The sequence below is a fragment of the Lolium rigidum genome, chromosome 5, assembly GCF_022539505.1.
Source record: "Lolium rigidum isolate FL_2022 chromosome 5, APGP_CSIRO_Lrig_0.1, whole genome shotgun sequence".
Classification (NCBI taxonomy): domain Eukaryota; kingdom Viridiplantae; phylum Streptophyta; class Magnoliopsida; order Poales; family Poaceae; genus Lolium; species Lolium rigidum.
In genome coordinates, this window is record NC_061512.1 from 253,153,929 (window position 1) to 253,175,600 (window position 21,672).

Here is a 21,672-nt window from a genome sequence, read left to right on the forward strand (position 1 = left end):
CCTGAAGCGCTGGATGTATTCTGTCACAGTTTCTCCACGCTTCTGACGTAGTTGTGCTAGATCGGCAATGCCAGACTCGGAAGCCTCTGAGTGATACTGCATATGGAACTGTTCTTCCAACTGTTTCCAAGTCCGGATGGAGTCTGGTGGCAACGAGGTGTACCACCCGAAAGCCGATCCCGTGAGGGACTGTGAGAAGAACCTCACGCGTAGTTGATCCGACACTGAAGCCGGTCCTAGCTGTGCCAAATATCGGCCTATGTGCTCGATGGAGCCGGAACCATCCGATCCACCGAATTTGGAGAAATCAGGGAGCCGATATTTAGGTGGTAGCGGGATCAATTCGTACTCGCCGGGGTACGGCTTGGAATAGCCGATTGCCCTCCTTTTCGGCACCATGCCGAACCGGTCTCTCGCATGGTACCGATCCGATCCGCCGTGCCGGCTGCAGGAGTTGAACTCCGAAGATTCGCCGGGGTGGCGTACTTAGCCAGCCATGTTTGCTTTTCCAGCTCCGAGCCAACCGCAGGAGCTGAGCTCCGGAGGTTCGTCGGGGTGGCGTACTTAGTTAGCCACGTCTCGCTTCTCAAGATCCGTCGCCGACGTCCCTCCCGTTTTCCCGTAAGTCCCTGATGTTGTGGCCTGGTTTGTGAGCGCCCAGTTACCGCAATCTGGCACATACGTGCACGTGTACCCGTGAGGGATCTCCTTAGGCGCCTCAAGCAAGAACTGGTAGTCACTAGGGTCACCACCGATCTTGTAGACGACGAATGCCGGTGAATTCGGCACTTCTGGCGCTGCCCATGCAAATGGCAGCGGTGGACGGGACTGGAGTGGCAACTCTCCTTGATGCGTCCCGAGAGCTGGTCCTGACGGCGAATACTGGTGCCTCATGATCTCCTGGATCACGCGAAGAGCGACACGCTCCAACGTGTTTACCAGTGTTCTCGTAGTGGCGGTGTAGCGAGTGAGCCACCAAGAAGTTGATCTCCCGCCGCAGTGGACCTCGGTGCGTTCTTCCCGACGGCGCGAGAGGTCTATCCCATCGAGTGCACCTTCAGGTGAGAACCCTTTCCATCCGACGCCATGGGAACGGGTTCGTGAAAAGAGCCGATGAGGTCGGCTTCGAGGATGACTTTGATCTCGTCATACTTCTTCTTGAGCTCGTCCGTCGATCCTCGTACGTGATCGGCGTGCCGTCCGCCATCTCGGATGTAGATGGCGATGTGGTTGATGATGAAGCTTGTCCCACCGGGCGTGCCAGAATGTGTTGACGTCAAAACCCACCGGCGGGCAGCGACGGGCAACACCGTAGAGCCGGGAACAACCTAGGGCTGCGGCTGGCCGAGGTCCCTCCGAGCGACGGCCCGCAAAGCCTTCTGGTCACACGTCCGATGCTGATTGCAAGGGCGTGCCACCTGACCTATACCTGGTCGGGAAGGTGATGGAGATGCCTCGCTTAGTTTCCTGCATGGCATACACGTAAACATTAAATACGAGCCTCGATCGGCTCTCGAGTTATCCCGTGAATCGGCTCAAGGAGCCGATCCACCCATGATTCGTACGAGGTGCACGAATATATGGTGGTCCTGCTTGATCAAGATAAAGCTAATGAGATCTACGACGATTTAGGGTTTTCACCGCATAATCGGATCATCCTACTCACGATTGGGCCTCGCGGCCACGCACGGTGATCGTAAGCCGATCCTAGATAGGGCCTAAAAACCAACACGAGGTTGATCCCCGGAACATCCTGTCTAGGACTAGCGAACGCCACCCTACGTGCCGCTGGATCCTCCAACCCTTTGTAAGGCCTAACTATTGCAGATATTAAACTAATCCTTGATGAACAAGGAGCAACCGTAACGGATCAGATCTACTAAATAATGATCAAGCGGGGTGCCGCCCCTACACCTAAGATAGGTGTAAGGGCGGCTAGATATGCTAGGGTTGCACTACGACAGCATGTTTAAACGAAGAACAATGCTAACCCTAACACATCTATGATAACTACGTTGCTCGCCATCAAAAAGGCTTCAGTACGAGCAACGCATGAACAACATGAAGCTTGTGCTGCCTAGATCGCAAGATGCGATCTAGGCAGCATGTTGCTTACCGGTAGAAACCCTCGAGACGAAGGAGTTGGCGATGCGCCGAGATTGATTTGTTGGTTGAACGTTGGTTGTTGTTTATTCCATAAACCCTAGATACATATTTATAGTCCAGGGGACTTTCTAACGTGGGAAATCCCCACCGTGCACGATACAAACTCTAACCTCTAGTCTAAGATGCGATCTACTATATTACAGATACAAGGGCAAACTAGCCCAACTTTGCATAACAGGCCGATTCTCGTTCTTTTTCTCATGTATATCTTCAAATCCTATCTTGATCGCGGCCCACCTCTGACTCGGTCAAATTCTGGTGATAACAATGTGTGCCCCAAGAACCTTGTAAAGGCCCGGTTTCCGCCTCGAGGAAATCCCTTAGTGGAAGTGGGCTAGGCCTTCGTGGCGTTGCTCACAGGAGACCTGAGTGAAGCCTTCGTGGCGTTGGTCTGGCTTTCGTAGCGACCACACTCCTACAAACGTAGACGTACCTTCTTGCAAAGGAAGGGAACTACGGGAATCATCTCTGTGTCTCCGCGTGCTCCACTCTCGGTTACCTCTATCCTTATTATCTCCCCTATATATTGTCTAGCTTTATATTGCTTAGTTGTTGGCCTTGTCATATAGGTAAATTCACATAGTTGCATATCTAGAGAATTTACCTTTGTGTCAAGCCTAAATTGAAAAAGAACTAAAAATTGGTTAGCACCTATTCACCCCCCCTCTAGGTGCGGCATACGATCCTTTCACAAGTGCACATGCAGATGTTGCATCATTCGAGCGGAAAAGTGAAGATAATGGGACATGCCTAATAGAAACGGCTGATTCGGGCGCTCATCTGGATGCAGGCAAAACACTGATTTAAGAATCGTGCGATGCAACAACACGGGTGAGCCCAGAAAACCAAACGGGCCAAAAACGGCACCCCCATGCGAGCCAAGAGGCCTCCAAGCTACGAAACACGCCCCTAGCATTTTCTTTCTTCGGCTGCCAAAACGGCCAAGCCCATTCAATAGTAGTACCCGCACAGTACTAAATGATAGGTTTGTATTTCTCAAAAAATCGATAGGTTTGTATCTATAAAAAATTAATCGATAGGTTCTAATGAGCCAGGGGCAGGGCGGAGTCTAGCGACCAATTCGTTTCTTTCTGGATCGCCTATGCCCTCCTCGTAGCCATCACGCTTGCAATAAGATTGTGTGGCCCCTGAAAATATATTTACATATATTTTTAGTACATTCACGCACGCGTCCCTGATAGGTAAGCTTCGGAAGCTAGTTGATACAACGGTGAGGAGAGGTGTTGATATCCTTTGCGTCTAGGAGACCAAGTGGAGGGGGCAGAAGACGAAGGAAGTAGAGGATACCGGCTTCAAGCTGTGGTATACGTGAACGGCTTCAAGTTGTGGTATACGGGAACTCCTCCAAACAGAAATGGAGTAGGCATCTTGATCAACAAGAGCCTCAAATATGGAGTGGTAGACGTCAAGAGATGTGGGGACCGGATTATCCTAGTCAAGCTAGTAGTTGGGGACTTAGTTCTCAATGTTATTAGCGCTTATGCCCCGCAAATAGGCCACAATGAGAACACCAAGAGGGAGTTCCGGGAAGGCCTAAAGGACTTGGTTAGGTGTGTACCCAGTGGCGAAAAGCTCTTCATTGGAGGAGACCTTAATGGCCACGTGGGTACATCTAACATAGGTTTTGAAGGGGTGCATGGGGGATTTGGCTATGGTATCAGGAATCAAGAAGGGGAAGATGTCTTAAGCTTTGCTTTAGCGTACGACATGATCGTAGCTAACACCCTATTTAAAAAGAGGGGATCACATCTAGTGACTTTTAGTAGTGGCCACCACAGTAGCCAGATTGACTTCATCCTCTCAAGGAGAGAAGACATGAGTGTGTGCCTAGATTGTAAGGTGATACCTGGAGAGAGTGTTGTCCATCAACATAAGCTTGTGGTCGCTGACTTCCGCTTTTGACTTTGTGTCCAGCGGGATAAGCGTGCGAAAGTCGCTAGAACGAAGTGGTGGAAGCTCAGACGTTCAAGGAGAGGGTCATTAAGGAGGGCCCTTGGGAGGAAGGAGGTGATGCAGATAACATGTGGATGAAGATGGCGACCTATATTCGTAAGGTGGCCTTGGAGGAGTTTGGAGTGTCCACGGGAAGTAGACGCGAAGTTAGGGATACCTGGTGGTGGAACACTAATGTCCAAAAGGCTATTAAGGAGAAGAAAGATTGTTTCGGACGCCTGTACGTGGATAGGAGTGCAGACAACATGGAGAAGTACAAGATGGCAAAGAGGCCCGCAAAGCGAGTTGTGAGTGAAGCAAGGGGGCAGGCGTATGAGGACCTCTACCAGCGGTTAGGCACGAAGGAAGGCGAAAAGGACATCTATAGGATGGCCAAGTTCCGAGAGAGGAAGACGAGGGATGTTGACCAAGTCAAATGCATTAAGGACGGAGCAGACTAGCTCCTGGTGAAGGACAAGGAGATTAAGCATAGATGGCGGGAGTACTTCGACGGTCTGTTCGATCACTGGGGAGATTGAGAGCTCTACATCGAACTGGACAACTCCTTTGATGATACTAGTAGGCGTTTTGTGCGGCGAATCCAGGAGTCTGAGGTCAAGGAGGCGTTGAGAAGGATGAAGGGAGGCAAGGCAATGGGCCCTGATTGTATCCCCATTGAGGTGTGGAGAGGCCTCGGAGACATATCGATAGTATGGCTAACTAAGCTCTTCAACTCCATTTTTCGGGCAAACAAGATGCCAGAAGAATGGAGACGCGGTATATTAGTACCAATGTTTAAGAACAAAGGGGATGTTCAGAGTTGTACTAACTACCGTGGAATTAAGCTTATGAGCCATACAATGAAGCTATGGGAGGGAGTCATTGAGCACCGTTTAAGACGAATGACAAGCGTGACCTAAAATCAGTTTGGTTTCATGCCTGGGAGGTCGACCATGGAAGCCATCTTCTTGGTACGACAACTCATGGAGAGATACAAGGAGCAAAAGAAGGACCTGCATATGGTGTTCATAGACTTGGAGAAGGCCTACGATAAGATACCGCGACACGTCATGTGGTGGGCCTTGGACAAACACAAAGTCCCAGCAAAGTACATTACCCTCATCAAGGACATGTATGATAATGTTGTGACAAGTGCTCGAATAAGAGATTGCGATACCGATGACTTCCCGATTAAAATATGACTACACCAAGGGTCAGCTTTGAGCCCTTATCTATTTGATTTGGTGATGGATGAGGTCACAAGGGATATACAAGGAGATATCCCATGGTTTATGCTCTTTGCGGATGATGTGGTGCTAATCGATGATAGTCGAACGGGGGTCAATAGGAAGTTAGAACTATGGAGACAAACCTTGAAATCGAAAGGTTTTAGACTTGGTAGAACTAAAATTGAATACATGATGTGCAGTTTTAGTACTATTAGGCACGAGGAGGAGGTTAGCCTGGATGGCAGGTGGTGCCTCAGAAGGAAACTTTTCGATACTTGGGGTCAATCCTGCGCAAGGATGGAGATATTGATGAAGATGTGAACCATCGGATCAAAGTCGGATGGATGAAGTGGCTCCAAGCTTCTGGTATTCTTTGTGATAAGAGAGTGCCACAAAAGCTAAAAGGCAAGTTCTATAGGACGACGGTTCGACCCGCAATGTTGTATGGCGCTGACTGTTGGCCGACTAAAAGGCGGCATGTTCAACAGTTAGGTGTGGCGGAGATGCGCATGCTGAGATGGATGTGTGGCCACACGAGGAAGGATCGAGTCTGGAATGATAATATACGAGATAGAGTTGGGGTAGCACCAATTGTAGAGAAGCTTGTCCAACATCGTCTAAGATGGTGTGCGCATATTCAGCGCAAGCCTCCAGAAGCTCCGGTGCATAGTGGATGGCTAAAGCGTGTTGATAATGTCAAGAGAGAACGGGGTATACCAAACTTGACATGGGAGGAGTCTGTAAAGAGAGATCTGAAGGACTGGAGTATCACCAAAGAACTAGCCATGGAAAGAGCCGTGTGGAAGCTTGCTATCCATGTGCCAGAAGCATGAGTTGGTTACGAGATCTTATGGGTTTCACCTCTAGCCTACCCAACTTGTTTGGGAATAAAGGCTTTCGTGATCGATCCTCTAGAAAAGCTGACTCGTACACAGTGCCACTACATTCATTTTATGCTTTTCAGCATAAACTGTAGCTGGTACTGCGCCATCATGGAGGTACCGGCCTGCACTCGGCCTCGCCGCAGCCGCATGCTTCCACCATCCCGCGGCACCCAGACCACGTCTTCATCCTCCGGGTGAGCGTCCCTGCTCCTCCGCTGCTGTCGTGCATGCCTCATCGGAGCACTCCGCCGCACACATGCGCCTGGTCACCAGGCCTCGCTTTTGACCAGAAGAAAGCTACGGGCTGCTTTCCCGGTGTGGCAAACACGTCTAAGGTTTAAATTAGACCGGGATCGATAAGTTTGGAGTGCCAATTTCGAACATTAGGAGTTGGAGGTTTGATTTATCTTTTGCCTACAAATTTAAGGTTTGTTTTGGACTTTTTCCATTGCAAAACTAACTTTGAACCTGGTAACAGCATACACATTCATTGGCTCTATCAAGCCCAGGAGCTCAGTACGCCATGGCTGCACAGCGCACACAGCACGCAGAGAAAGGAGTGGCACCACAAACTTACCAAAAACCCACCCATGGCTGCACCATCCAGTCATTTATGCCCTCCATAGGGCGAGGACCCCCTTTCAAGTTTCAACGACAATCCATCGTTCGTTCAGCCTAAAACATTTCAGTTGTGGGCAGGCTTTGCCAACTGACCAGCACACATGGCCATACACTGAGCACAATGTAATATCCAGCTCTTCCAGCTGGGGAAAGCCTTTCATTAGATACTTTATCACAGGCTCTTCAATACAAATTATATGCATTGAGAAATGGTATGTTTTTAAACAAGCCAAACAGTTAAGCTATGCCGAATCCCAACATGATTTCTAAGCTCGCAATAAGAAACAAAAGTAACTGATTGAAATATACATGTGAAAGTAGAACATTCTATGCTGTTACATTGACAATAATCTCCAAAATAAATACCATGTGACTTGATACTGTGTCTGAACTCAAGCCATGAGAAGAAAAGGACAACAAACCATGCTTCTGGCAGAAATGAGACTTGGTATTTCTAGGAAATTTAAACTATAAGAGTGGGATCAGTTTATTTCAACGCATTAAAATATCAACACAGAACAAAAAGAAATTATCAACTCTGAGCAGCACTTTTTTTACCAAGCAAACAGATGATCACAAGAATATAAAGCTATGAACAACTTACAGATTTTACTTCAGAGAGGGAACATAACAGTTGCAATAGAATAACTGAAAGTAGCTGCTGACAGGTACATATTTTCTTTTCACCACATCGGTAGATATTTAGTACTACTCCTACATGATACAGATTAACTCTAGAGGGCTTGAAATGCGCATTCAGTTAGGCCCTTCAATTTCTTTATGAAGGAAATGCTATAGATGAGGCCCCGACAGTACAACAAATATGAACCCAAATTGTTGGCCCACCAACTGGGTACGAGTCCTCATGTACTCAACATTAAGACATTCATCCTTAAGTACATTAGTTATTTTGGAAAGATTCAGATGTACTTAAGAAACTTTTAACAATGTGACAGTTCCCAAGGTTGCAAGTTTCTGGATAATATCAATGCAAGAGCGAAATGTGGTAGATGAGAAAGGTAGAAGATGCATATGCACCAGAAATTGTTACTGGAAGATTAACAGAGAAATCTGCAGCTACCAAAGGCAGGAATTGGCTGAAATGCCAAATTCCATCATGCATCAATCAGAGATCTGTATGAGTCAGTGGTACGTAGATGACAAGCAGCAGAAAGGAGCGCATAGAAGTTCCTCAATTAAAGCACAGCAGCAAAGAGTCAACCTACACCTTTATTCTGAAGTGCTCCTTTTACACACCAGTCAATACAGAAAGAAAGACGCGTACCATATCACCCCTATGACTTTATCAACCACTCAAGAACTTTCAATAACATGGTTAGTAAAGAATGCAGCTCAGACCGTCAAAGTGATTATTTTGTTTTCTATGGTTCAAGAATAAAAGGATTTGAGTGTGCTAGCTATATTTTACCTTCAAGATTTCATCTGTTGCTTTGGCTGAAGACTTGAAATCACTCACGTGTAGAGCTGTTGCAGACTCGAACTAGATAATTGAGTACCTGAAAGAATGGAGCCTCCATGTCCGAAGAGAGCAGCAGCTGTTCTGGCTTCACAATATTTGCTACCAGCAAATATCTACTGACCCTTTAGATAAAATATTAAAACTTAGGCAATGAAAAGACCAGCTGAATACTACACAAACACTATCAGCGACTAGAAAAAGCGTATGTACTTGTTGATAATCTGTGTTCATCACCATCATAAAATTGACACCGCAGCTGCTGCGTCATGAAATCAAAAACAACATTCTGCATTTATCACGACCTTAATAAAAAAACGCACAAACAACGACAGGAGGATTCAACTTCTGGAAGGTAAATAGCAATCGTTTCTCATTGAGTTTGGTTCATAGTTGTAATGACTACTATGGGTTCTAGCCGCCTGCTCTCCCAACTAGGCAGCTTAACATCAGGTATCATGCTTTGCCTTCTTGTGAAGCTCCACCATCATATTCACAGCTGCTGAGCACCTTGCCTCACGTGGGGTCAGAGAAGGATCGCCAGCGATGCTCATGTCAAAATCAGGGCATGTAAGATGTACACTGGCGCAGAACATTCCTGGAAAAATAGGAAAATGAAGTAAAAAAGTGTTTGAAACAATGTGTGAGAGCTCTGAAAGAGAGACATGATAGTCAATCAAATGGAAGTTACTGGTTCTTGCTAGGTGGAGACCTAATCAGTTCTTCACAAGTGATTGCAATTCTATGGCTAGAGGTGATCTTATAATAAAGCCTACAAGGTGTATACATGTCTTTAGTAACCATTGACTTAACCCTGATGTTAAACAAACCTACCGTGGTAAACAAAGATGTGGTGTATTGATCTGACACATTGAAAACTCTTTTGGCTCAAACATGGTTAGTGTTATACACTACTTATGTTGTCATTTCAATGCACAAAACTTACAGGGAACTGTAGGGACCGAACTCAATAAACAATAATCAGAAAGTGCGTGGCACAAGACCTACTTGTATGATATTCTTAATTCTTATGCTTATATGGTCCAAGGACCCAATGCTTGTTCATGCAAAATAATAATGAGATAAAGTAAATATTTATATATACCATCTGCCACTGAAGGATGTATTGTGTATCTTGGGAGTACCCACTCGCACACATTGCAGATCTCGTCAAGCTCCTGCATTGACAAGTGTCAAAATTACACCTGGCATATAAAAATTATAATACTCCCTCCATCTAAAAAAAAAGCTGCTCAAGTTTGTCTACATACGGTTGTATCTAGACATGTTTTTAGTGTGTAGATACATCCGTATCTAGAAAAATTTGAGCAGATTTTTTTGAGACAGAGTGAGTACAGCAGTTCTGCTCGAGTTTCTCACCTGGCATTTATTGCGTATGTGGAGAGCCTCCTTCAGTGTCTTCCTCTTTGTACTCATGGTTAGACCGCCATCTCCAGAGCCAGATGAATTGGCAGCATCCATCATATTTGAGCAAGTTCCCTTATATTTGTCTCCTGTTGAGAGCACTTTTGGTGTCATCTTCCCTTCTGCATAAGGTTTGAACATGATGAGAGTACTGGAAATGTGGAACTGATATAGAAACACCTTCTTGCCAAATTTTGCAACACTTCCGCTGGACGATTTGTTCGTCGCCAAGATTAGTGGATAATTTGTCCACAATGAAAAGTGTGCCACACCACAACTTAGCACAGAAATTTCGGAAATGTATGGCTCCTAGCCAAATAATACCATTCAAGATTGTCTGAATGTCCATATCACATTGAATACTGCGTTCTTGAAGTATGCATTCCTTGTGAAGCTGGAACAAATAGAGAACAGGATGACTTCACATCAGCTTCTCAACTAGACAAAAATTATAGGGAATATGCGTATCATTTTGTCAAAAATAAGAGAGATATAACATACAATTTCATCCCGTATTTTCCGAATTAATCGTAATAAATCATACATCTGATCATTATTGTTCTCTGTGATGCAACCTTCAATAAAATTGGGAACACATAGGTTAAGAACTTAGATGACCAATAATAAGAAAAACAAGTTGTCTTGGGTGGTTTATCGCAACCTGAATTTTCTGTCATTTCCATATTTTGGGGTTCCAAAGCACTGTTCTCGATTACAGGATCAGCACATGGTACCTGATACAACAGTTAATTATTTAATTTAAAGCAGACTAAATGAATCAAACTAAAACTTAGCACACTCATCGTACACAACAAGCCAAGACTTGCCAAACTTACGGCAGATATTTGGTCGCTAGATCATAGCATAAATGAGTCAGATGACACAAGGCTTGAGATAGAAACTAACCTATGAAAAGGATAAATACTTATTTCGTTGACTAAACATGGACAGTGTGGCTCCTCTCTTTATATTGAGATGACTAGCCCCTAACAGTAGGATTAATCAAAACACATTGATCTTTTCCTTATATTAAGGATATCCTTAACTAGTAAGATGATCTTAAGTAATGGGATATTATTGTTTATTTGGTAGGATTGGATTGGGTCAGCTTCCTTCCCTCACCCTAATCCCTAACAAACATTCACGTCGCAACATGACAGATGCCCCAACTCCATGTTACTTATAACTAGTTGAATGCCCGTGCGTTGCTACGGTTTCTTTTAAAGAGAATGCACGTGAGTGTTCCTATAATTTGCAAGATATGCGAAAAGATATATTTGAAACATCCATAAGATCATGCAAGACTACATGTTATATTATTATTGTCCTCTTTTTCTCTACATAAGGAAACATCTCTCTATCATTAAAGATAGAATACAAAATAGATTACTTCTTTGCCAGACTATGCAAATGCCAATATAACAACTCCTATCCATGACCAACAGGAAAACGGAGATAGCCAATAATGCTGCAATCACAAGATTTAGTTTCCCCATTTGCCACAGTGTTTCCTGGTTTAAACTATACTTTTGAATATGTATCACATAACTTTATTTGTAGCAGAAGATACAATGTATGGTGTGTACCTTAATGAGATCAAAACATTGCTATTAGTCTATACCGCTATACTGCAAGTCACAGAATAGTGACCACGAAACTGAATAAACCCATTTAGCAATTGCTTACACACAAAAATCTGTAGCTAATCATTTGCATAGTAAGATAGGAGACATCATAATGTTGTAAAAATATCGGTTGGAGACCCGCATGCATACAAATATTCGAGCTGAACACTTAATTGGTCCAAGCTATCATTAGACCAAATATACACTTAGTTTACAAATATGTACTATTTTGATTCACATCCATTACAAATATTCTAACTGAATACTTATAGATATTACAAATATTCCAACCGAATCCGGAAGTTCAGGTTATATGAAAGTGAAGTCCAGTCTACCAAGAACCATCCACATGTCGACGTATTAACTTTGCAGATATGTCACGTAACATAAGATGCAACATGGGACAAACCAATAAAGTGGGAATTGTATGTATACGGAAAAAAATGATTGGGTCTCTAACCACTTAGAAATTCTGTCACCTGAAGCTTGGTATTTTTTCTAACAATAAATGGGTAATTTTCACAATCACCTAGTAGACCTATAACATGCAAACATCAAGTTGCTGTCAACAAATTGTATGCAAGGTATAAATTAATCCCAAACCTAAAAAAACGAATGCTCTTTTATTATCCATCATCTCCATCCACAAAAAAAAACATGTATGCAACTAATAGCAAATACCCTTCTAGTTATATTTCTAAATCTTGTGTCTAATTTGAGAAGGCCGAGTTGATGATAAATTGTTTCTGAAGAGAGGTACACTGATATTGCGTCAGATCAGGTAAAAAGTGCCACAAACTTGATCCAACCTCATGCACGTAAAAGTACCACAAAGGCACAAACTTGATCCAACCTGATGTACATAAAAAGTACCACAAACTTGATCCAACCTGATGTACTTAAAAAGTACCACAAAATTGATCCAACCTGATGTACCCGAGTTCACCGAATCTTTTCAGACAACAACATCTATGTGAAATTGCAAAACATTTCTCCAAATTCACCAAACAAAAAAGAGCAAAAACATATTGTCCGGCCACTTCCTGCTTGCAATTCGAATAGTTTTCATTTTTCTATCATTATTATAGAGACACAAGAAGAGAACACAAAAAAGTTCTACTTCATTGGTGAAAAATAGATTATAGACAATTTGTTGTTCCTAAGATACATATCTTAATCAAAAAATTATACTGAGAGTGGATTATAGACAACAATTTGTTAGTAGTTTATTTACTGAGAGTGGATTTTGTACACACACGCATGGGTGTGGGTGTGTTCTTGACCACGATTTATTACTCGAGATTCCCGATCGCCTTGGTAGATGGAAATATTCGTTTCTCTCTCCTCCTTTTATCCGAATCTCAAAGCAAAACAGACAATGACAGAATCACCCACACCCATATCTGTAAGTAAAAAAGTATTTCCCTTATTTAGAAAGACATACAAACTAATCAGGTGTATTCCCATAAGAAAAAATAGAAGCAAATTTTATTCTTTGTACCTTATAATTCAGCCATGGAAGGGACCAAAATAGGAAAGCAGCACACAATATTTTTTTTTTAGAAACAACACACCATATTCTAGCTTGAGTTGGTTATGATATACATCATTATCATACTATCTCCTACACCATGGCATCTCAGACAAGGCAATATGTGGTGATCTCCTACACCCTGGCGTCATGTACAAGAAATGTTATTAAGACTGAAATAAGCTACCTCTATTACTTCACTGAGAACATCACGTCCAAATTCCTAGGAACAAATCTCACTCCAATGCACTCGATCTTATGTGGACCTGCACAGGTGGGATAACAATCGTGTAAGGCAAAGACTATATGATTGAAAAGATCAAAGGAAGTTTGACAGAAAGCATACCAGGTTTACTGCCAGAGAACCTAGAAAACAAGAAAACTGTATCAGGAACATATATGTGGCACACATAACAGAGAAGGTTAGTATGGGCGGAATTTGAAGAAACATTGATATTAGGATATTTCCTTGAGGAAACGACCAACACCAGATATTGTCCCACCTGTCCAGATTCCACCAATGAATATGTCTACCATCCATTTCGAATCCCCCCAGATTTCTACCTGAGCGAAAATTGGGCAAAACAGGCTAGACACAACTTGAGTGCCTCAACACATGCAGTAGCATGTCCTTGTTATGGTTGGGTTAACAGGGTTGTTAAACTGCTCGAGCATGCCAGACTTAAGCGTCTTGTTCGGAAGTTCTGCATCTGTAAGGACGAGTTTGACGCCGAAAGCTTTGGGCAGAAATCTTTTCTCCATGTTCATGGGCGTTGGCATTGTCAGTATCAACTTGTATCCCCTGGAGGTGGCGATGAAAGAGAGACTGATGCCTGTGTTTCCGCTCGCCGCTTGCACCAAAATTTTCAGAGAAGGGAGCACAAATTAATAGTGTTACAGTATATGCTCCCCCTCTTAATAATTATATATACAGTGTACTCTGAACACTCTGAGCATATGATTGTTTATGTAGACTAACAAAGAGAAGATGCGGTAAATCACCTTTCTGAGTGTTATCAAGCCCTTCTCTTCGGTGTAAAATATCATGCGGATTCCTATCCTGAAACAAAGACATCTAGGGCACACGTTAGTTGGTCGGCAGGTACGTCAATGGAAGGAAATGAAATTATTGGAAAAAGAGGAGGAAGACTCTGGTTGGTGCAACCTATCCTTGACTCTGCAGCAGGGCTCCACTGTCTCGAGCTTGGCGGCAATGTTAGCAACACAACCCTTGATAACCTTGCGGAGATACACCATGGGAGTCTTGCCAATGAGCTGTCTGTCAAGATTCACCAATATGATTCGAAAGCTCTGTCGACATATTTGGCTGCAGTGTAAAATGTTATTTCGTTCGGAGAAAATATCCAAGAAATTGACAGTTAAGAAAGCCTTCAGTCAGTGCTTCCTTGATATTTTTCTAATGATTTTTGCTAAACTGCAGTCTTTCTCGTAAAGGTGAATAACATTTCCATGTTTGACATCAAATACATTCACAGATTGAAGTAGTGCCACATTAAACAACGGAGGAACTATGCAGATTGAGAGAAGCATTGTTGAAGGACTGATATCACAATGTTACCTGGACTTCTATGTGCCTTGATTGAGTAATATACTTCTCAATCAAGAGTGTGTTTGTGCCAAATGATGATGCTGCTGCTTCACCTTGAGCAGTCAGTTCAGGCCCTTGAACTATTCACATCCTCCTGAATACAAAGATCAAAGATCAATAGAAAAGCATATATGACAGAAGATTTGATTAGTGCAGCGCCGTTTAGTAAGCTATACTTAGTGTACTGCACAACCATACTAAAAATATTCAGCATAATTTGTACCAAATCTTCAAAAAATCTCACATATCAGCAAAAATCTCTATAGAAGTTTGAAGAGCACACCAGGATGGATGGACATGTAGTGCTGTAGCATGGACTGGACGACAATAGACCTCAACCACAGCGACCACAGACCTGGAGAAAGGTAGTCCGACAGCAAATGGCCCAATCTGTGCGTGAGGACCATCCCTGGGCAGTAGGTCAGGCCGACGGGGCCGTGCGGATTATTATCCGGAGTAGCCATGTCGGGGCAGCGCTCGGAGGAGATCCCCGTGGAGGTTGTAGTCACGAGCATGGACGGACGTGGAGGCGCGTGGGGATGTCCGGGGGAAACCGGGCGGTACGCGAGAACGGTTGTACGAGATAGGGATCTCGGGCAGGGGGCGGCGCGCGATTTAGTCGTGCTTGGGGAAGGACGATTTGGCCGCAGATGCTCCTCCCCTCGTCAAAGATCCACCCCGCCATCTACATGGCCGGTAGGGGCGGCGTGTGAAGAACTCAACCCGCTCGACATGTCCCTGCTTGACGACATATCCCTTCTCAGCGTGATTTCCAGGCGGGCGGGAGGCACGGGTGGTGCAGTGGCAGTGTCTCGGGGACGGCGCTGGGTACGGAGGCGGCGGCGATTCATTTTCAGCAGGAAACCTAGGCGAGCTAACGAGAGAATACCTGCGACGCTGAGAGATAGGAGGAAAAAAACTATTTTGGTGGTGAGCTGCGGCGGCAATTCAGCTATGATTATGGTTCGTGGGATTTGCTCGTAGATCGGACGGTGAAGTTTGGCCGAGAGATATTAGAGGGTCCGGATTGTTTTAATGACGACCATCAAAGTGCGTTGAGTGTCAAACGACCAACTCCCATTTAATAGTAAAGATAATAGAGTGTGTAGGAAAACAGAAACAAACAGAATAAAGCACAAAAAACACCACAACAACATTTGTATGGACAAGGATGGAACCATAAATTTATAATTATTACCAGGTCACCATATTTGAAAATTTACTTCTATAACCATTTCAGAGTTGTTCGTAATGGGTGCTATTATTGTAGTTTTTTCAATACTTACAAGCTGTAATTTAGCTTACCATTGGAGGAGAGACATCTTGGTGCATGTTGTCATTCTGAGTTTTGTTCTTGTCCACTTGACCACCTGAAGTTGATTGTATTAGAAGACTAATAATGAACAATGTATCAGTAATATCTAAATATGGTTAGAATACTCACCGGACTGTAGGAATACAGGTCCTCCACTTACTACTGTTGTTGCTTTTGTATTTATTGACTTAGTCACGAATCCTGAAGTTTTGACATCAGGAACAATAAGTGATTCATTTTCTGTTATGGGGCTCTCACCATCTGGACCCTCTGCTGCTGTAGCCCTGGAGGCTTCAGCTTTTCTTTTGCAACTTTTCTTTTGGTTGCTGATGCTGGAGTTCTGGTTGCTATTGGCACCAGTTGCTTTTATTGCTCGTTTGTTTTGCTTTGGAGTTGACACTTTTGCAGTCTGTTTTTTCATCTTCGACATGCTATTCTCGCCTTGCTCTTCCAATTTTTCATCAATCACAGAGTTCAATCCATGTTGGGGGATAACAGTCCATTTCCTGAAACATGTCAAGTGTTACGAAGAATTGTGTTACCTGTGGAGGAGTCCTAGTTTCACACATAAATAGCTGAGAACAAATCTTATGTTACCTCTGGAGGAGTCCTTGTAAAATCTCCTTATATGGAAGAATGTGATAGTACTCAACTACAGATGTTGTTTTCGGGAACGGATCATTTACAAATACTGGACCAGTCATACTGCCGAAGAGGGAAAGGTGAAAAATCTCGGTATTGTCAAGATATAGCAAAAGCTAACAATCAAACAACATTGAGCAAACAATCCTCATTGTAGAGGAAAATGGAAAATAAACATGATTTACATGATAAACATGAGCAGAACAATATCACATATACATGGAATGTGTTACCGGCAGAAGAAAAAAAAACGGTTTTGCTATGTCTCAGTCAGTCTAAGTCACTTACAAAAAAGTGCTTGAGTTGCACTTTTCTGTTAAAAAAGTGCAATTGCACTTTTCTGCCAGAAATGTGCAACTGGACCGAGTTGCACTTTTCTTTGAACTGCACTTGCATTTTTCTGAGACTTAAGAAAATCTCAGTCAACTGGGACATAGACACACCCAAAAAAAAAGGAACAATTATAGCAAACCAACTTGTACCGACATATGCAATAAATGTGTTACTAAGCAAGCCACGCATTTTAAAGGGTGCCAGTTTGAATCAAGCTCTACCCTACAATGGTCTGATTTAATAAACTAAGGAATGGTTGATCAAAAGGGCTCTAACCTACAATCATGAACTATCAAGTAGGTAAAACAAACCTGCGAATCAACTCTTCTAGAGATATTTCCACAAATTTTCCCTTCGTGGTTTTCTTATATTCCACAATGAACAACTTGGTAGCCGTCCTTTCTTTACTCAATGAGTATGTCAAATCTTCGTTGAGAACAAGCAAGTCCGAGCCATCCATACCTATTAAGACAATAAGTTTACCATAATGAGCAACAAACGATGCATAGGTGGATTAAACAGAAAATGCACAAAATATAAACAAAACCAAGTTCATATACCATACTTTTACACGATCATATTTATACAAATATATAAATAGCGGTCTCTAGCAAGCAACGAGCTACTGTTTGTTCATGTACAAGGGAATTAACCATTATAGTGTCCCAAGTTATTTCAGTCTGCTAGTTGATAAAATCAAATCAAGTTTCATTATTAGCAGCTTGTACACAACCAATACAAATAAGGAGAATAGTGCCACGAGAAATAATTAACCAATTTTCTTTGCTGATGTTATTATTTTGACTGAGACTAAATGGTTTTACATGAATCAAAAGCAAGTGAGAGGTACATTTTTGGGATACATTCTCGGACCATACACTTGTTCTTGTTTTCTGTAAAGCAAATGCACATCAACTACAGTTCCAATTTAGTACAATTTGGAACATAACCCATGTAAACCTTTATTTACAATATTAACAGAAACTTTGATCCACGCTCTTCTCCTTGTTCTAGCAAGTATGTTTCATGACATGAAAAGTATTTTTGGCAATACTACTAATAACCTTGATCAAAGCGAGGAAACCTCACCAACTCAAAAAAGAAAATGGCAAATATGATATATAAATTAAAGGCTGTAGTGATAAAACTGACCTGCTCTACGCTGCACCTCTGATATTGCCAGTTGTTGAAGCATAAATGGACCATCCAAAGTACCAAAGATTGTTGTATTTGTCGATTCCTGGCCTGCTGGCTGGTTGGTACTGTGTGAAATACCAGCTGCTGCATCATATTCCTTTTCTATGATTGACCAGACACCCTTGGTGTCAGCACCATACTCAATCAAACATCTTTTCTTCGTCTGGTCCAGAAGAAGCACAGCAACTTTCCCTATTGGCCACAATTCCATGTCTGGATAATCTTTAGTCGTATCGAGTTGTTCAGCAATCTCACAAGCTTGTATTCCTTTTCTATCAGTAACAGATAAGCCGACATCGTGTCCACAATCGTTCTCACGCGCATGGAGTATACACAAGTATGGGAACAGATCTTCTCCAACAGAAAGAGAAGCGCAAATGAAAAACCGCTTGGCATCAGCGAAAGCAAGCCTGGGACACATCTTCCTGTGGTAGTAGTTGTACAGAATGACAGCCGTGTGAACCTGCAACAACCATACGGCCGTGTGATGTGTTAGCAGCTGTGGAACACCATCTTAATTGTATTTAAGCAGGAGCAGAATTAAAAAAACACAGTACACAGCACATAAACAAAAGGCGATGAGTATTTCCTGGCTACACTGAGGGATGTTGCCATGGATAGCAAAGGAAAATAAACTAATGGAACTACAATGGTCAGTTGGCAGGAAAAATAAGCTAACTGTAAGCATGCCCTTCCTGGCAAGTGCTGCAACCCAAACAGACCAGGTAATTAGCAGGGACAAACCAAACGTATATTTAGCAATCTCATGCAATCCCAATCCGAATTCATAGAGAAATTTGGTGGGCAGATAATTTCCTTGGAACCAACAATCTACTAGCAACAACTGTACTATGCGAACAATAAATTGACAGAGCTGGCTCCTCCAATTTTGCAAGTAGACAAACAAGCAGAGCAGAACTGTCAATTTTCACTGAGAATGGTGAGAAGAGAAGTACAGAAACTACTAAGAGGCGCTCGCGGCTTGCCTGTGCTGCCGCCCATCGCTCCCGTAATGCCGCCCATCGCTCTGCCTCCAACCATACCTATACACGACGCGCTCACGCCACCGCCGACCGGGCAATGAGACCACGCCGCGCCTGCCGCTGGCCGCCGCCGCCGCCGCCGCCGCCGCCATCTCCATCGCTTACTCAACAGTGTGCTCTGCATCGCACGGACGCCATGGTTATCAGTTGGGCTTATCATATTGGGCCTCCAACGTGTGCGTACTTAGCCCACTACCGGACCAGTAAGGCAACCCACCCCTATCAACCACCACCAACATCATCCCAAAAAAAAAAAAACCACCACCAACATCATTAAGGCCCACCACTTCGCCTTCTTGCTCCTCCGCCCGACGGCTCCCATTCCCCGCAACTCCTCCGGCGAGGTGCCTATCCGTCTCCGGGAAGGAAGTCATTCCGCCCAACTGCCCCTCCGGGGCGAGCGATACCCACACTACTATCTAGCAACGGCGGCCGGTACGTACGCCCGCCACCAACGAGGACACAATACAGTACAACAAACGAGCAAGATGACGAGGAAACTAAGCTTTTGCCGCGAGCATTTTCGCCCCATCCCTCCCATACCAGCGCGAACCTCGTTCAGAACCGTGAGGAATTCTATCACCATAGATTGAATAAAAGCGCCCGTTCTAGTTAGCCGCCACCGGCTACAGCATTGTCCGGTGCTCACCTGCTGCGCAACGGCGCGCTGCTTCTCCAGCGTCATATGGCGCTCGTCCTTGCCGGCGCGTCTCGGCAGGACCGGCCGCACCAGGTGATCCACCAGCAGCTTCACCGCGTCCTCCATGTGCACCAGCTCCTCCTCGACCACGGCCCCATCTCCTCCTCCTCCGCCGGCGCTAGACATGCCACACTGAGACACAGTTTTCCGCACAAACGAGTCAGCGCAGCTCAATTTCTAGGGTTTGGGATTCTGTGCAGCGGCGGCGGTGGCTGGATGACCCTGCGGCGGTGGCTGGTTTTTCCCTTTTTTGTAGCGAGGAGAGTGGTGGGTGGAGAGAGCTAGAAGTGGAAGGAAACACGCGATGGGGCGTGAGGCCAAAGTGGAAAGGGCGTGAGGGGGCGATCCGCCGTTCGTTGCCAGTGCCTTCCGCCGTCCATCGCCTTGGCCAGAATGGGCAAGTGTTCAAGAGAGGGACAGGACAAAGACATGTGCTTTGCTTTCTCCAAGCTGGATCACCCATACGATGGCTTGACGGTACAGAATAAGAAAGACATGATTCAGTTTCTTAGCTAAGACCTACAATTGTTGAAAATAAGAGGTCGTTTGGTATCCATCATTTGAGCCTGGAATCCTGGAATTCATTTTAAAATTTCATAGGTGGGCTGTTTGGTTGCCACAGAATTGGGCCATCATTTCATTTAGGAAATCCAGCAAAATGATGCCATGTGTAATCACAATTCCAAACTGAAAGCTGTCATTCACAATTCCTGTGGCAACCAAACAAATTCAATATTGAATTCTGCTGTCATTTACAATTCCTGTGGCAACCAAACAAGTGCCCATTTCTGGAATTACAATGTAAATGAAATGAATACATGTATTCATTTCAAAATGCTACAAATGAAATGAAAACCTGGCTTCCAAACGACTTCTAAGGGAATTTGAGAACAATTCCATGCGCATATATAAGACAATAATAATAAGAGTGTGATTAGTTCTCGGCCGACTTCGATCTCAGTCAAATGATGTCATCAAATCATGTTACAACTGACAACTAGCACGAATCACGAAGCAAATCTAACAGTGTAGAACTTGACTGAGCACGAAGCTGAGAACTAGCAAATCCCTAATAATAAGGAAAAACTTGCGCACCTGCACATTTTTTGACATTTTCTATTTATATCTCTTAAATTATGTAATATTTTGATTTGATTTTTTTCAAGTCACTCAATAATAACAAATAGAATGGGGGGAAATAGTTTGGAATTTTTTTACAATTTCAAATTTCAAATTATTTAAAAAATCAAAATAAACTCTTGAAAAACATATACTTAATGACAAAAAAATCTGAAATATTATTCCCACATGATAGTTGCTATGTTTAAGTGATCTGCAAAATTTCAAGTTTAAATATTGTGTGGTGTGAGAGGTATAAAAATGAGAAGTTTGTTTAAGAGAAAAAAATCTTAGCACGGATCTTGATGCAGTATAGACGGTCTAGATACGGGTGCGCACTGAGCGCCTGCTCTGAAAGTCCTCTCTCAATAACTAATAATAAACGGCGTAGCATAATCGAACACAAAAATAGTAGTAGTGGTGCAAATGGTTTGGCTAAGTTACCGAAGCAAAAGACGATGGTGTTAAGCCTACAAGGCTGAAGTATGTTGCCAATTGACAAGAATCTGGTGGCTTGTCATCACAACCTCCATCTTCTTCGACTATCACTCCTTTCGTCGGTTCAATCACGGATTCATGTTTATCACTTTGAGGAGTAAGTTGAGACCCTTCCCGAGCCAGCGACGTGTCAGCACAATCTATATTTTCTTCCACGGCCAGTTTCACCAGCTTTTCATTTTCTATTGAGGTGTAAGTTGAGTGCCTCCACGAACGGCCGACTTATCACCACAACCTATATCTTCTTTCATTGCCACTTCTTTCATGTGTCCAATTTTACCAAGTCTTTAAGTTGAGCATATTCC

General features: G+C 43.6%; 1 protein-coding gene and 1 pseudogene across 1 annotated transcript; both read right to left on the reverse strand.

The window, feature by feature from the left end:
• Window positions 1–9,644: 9,644 nt before the first annotated feature.
• LOC124657464 lies at window positions 9,645–14,984 on the reverse strand (annotated as a pseudogene).
• Window positions 14,985–16,346: 1,362 nt separating this feature from the next.
• Window positions 16,347–19,876, reverse strand: LOC124657465. The gene is made up of 4 exons (XM_047196014.1): window positions 19,700–19,876; window positions 17,963–18,470; window positions 17,122–17,272; window positions 16,347–16,540 (listed from the first exon to the last, which is right to left on the reverse strand). The coding sequence occupies exons 1-4, from the start codon at window positions 19,874–19,876 to the stop codon at window positions 16,429–16,431; spliced, it is 948 nt and encodes a 315-aa protein (XP_047051970.1). The 3' UTR covers window positions 16,347–16,428.
• Between the last annotated feature and the right edge of the window lie 1,796 nt (window positions 19,877–21,672).

Bases quoted from the DNA above. Each gene is read 5' to 3' on its own strand.
- LOC124657465 (XM_047196014.1), bottom strand. From the start codon at position 19,876: ATGTCTAGCGCCGGCGGAGGAGGAGGAGATGGGGCCGTGGTCGAGGAG. The intron at 17,273-17,962 runs GTCAGTTTTATC...TTGTCTTAATAG, and splicing joins AGAGGTGCAGCGTAGAGCAG to GTATGGATGGCTCGGACTTG. The intron at 16,541-17,121 runs GTTTGTTTTACC...CCTCTTCGGCAG, and splicing joins CTAGAAGAGTTGATTCGCAG to TATGACTGGTCCAGTATTTG.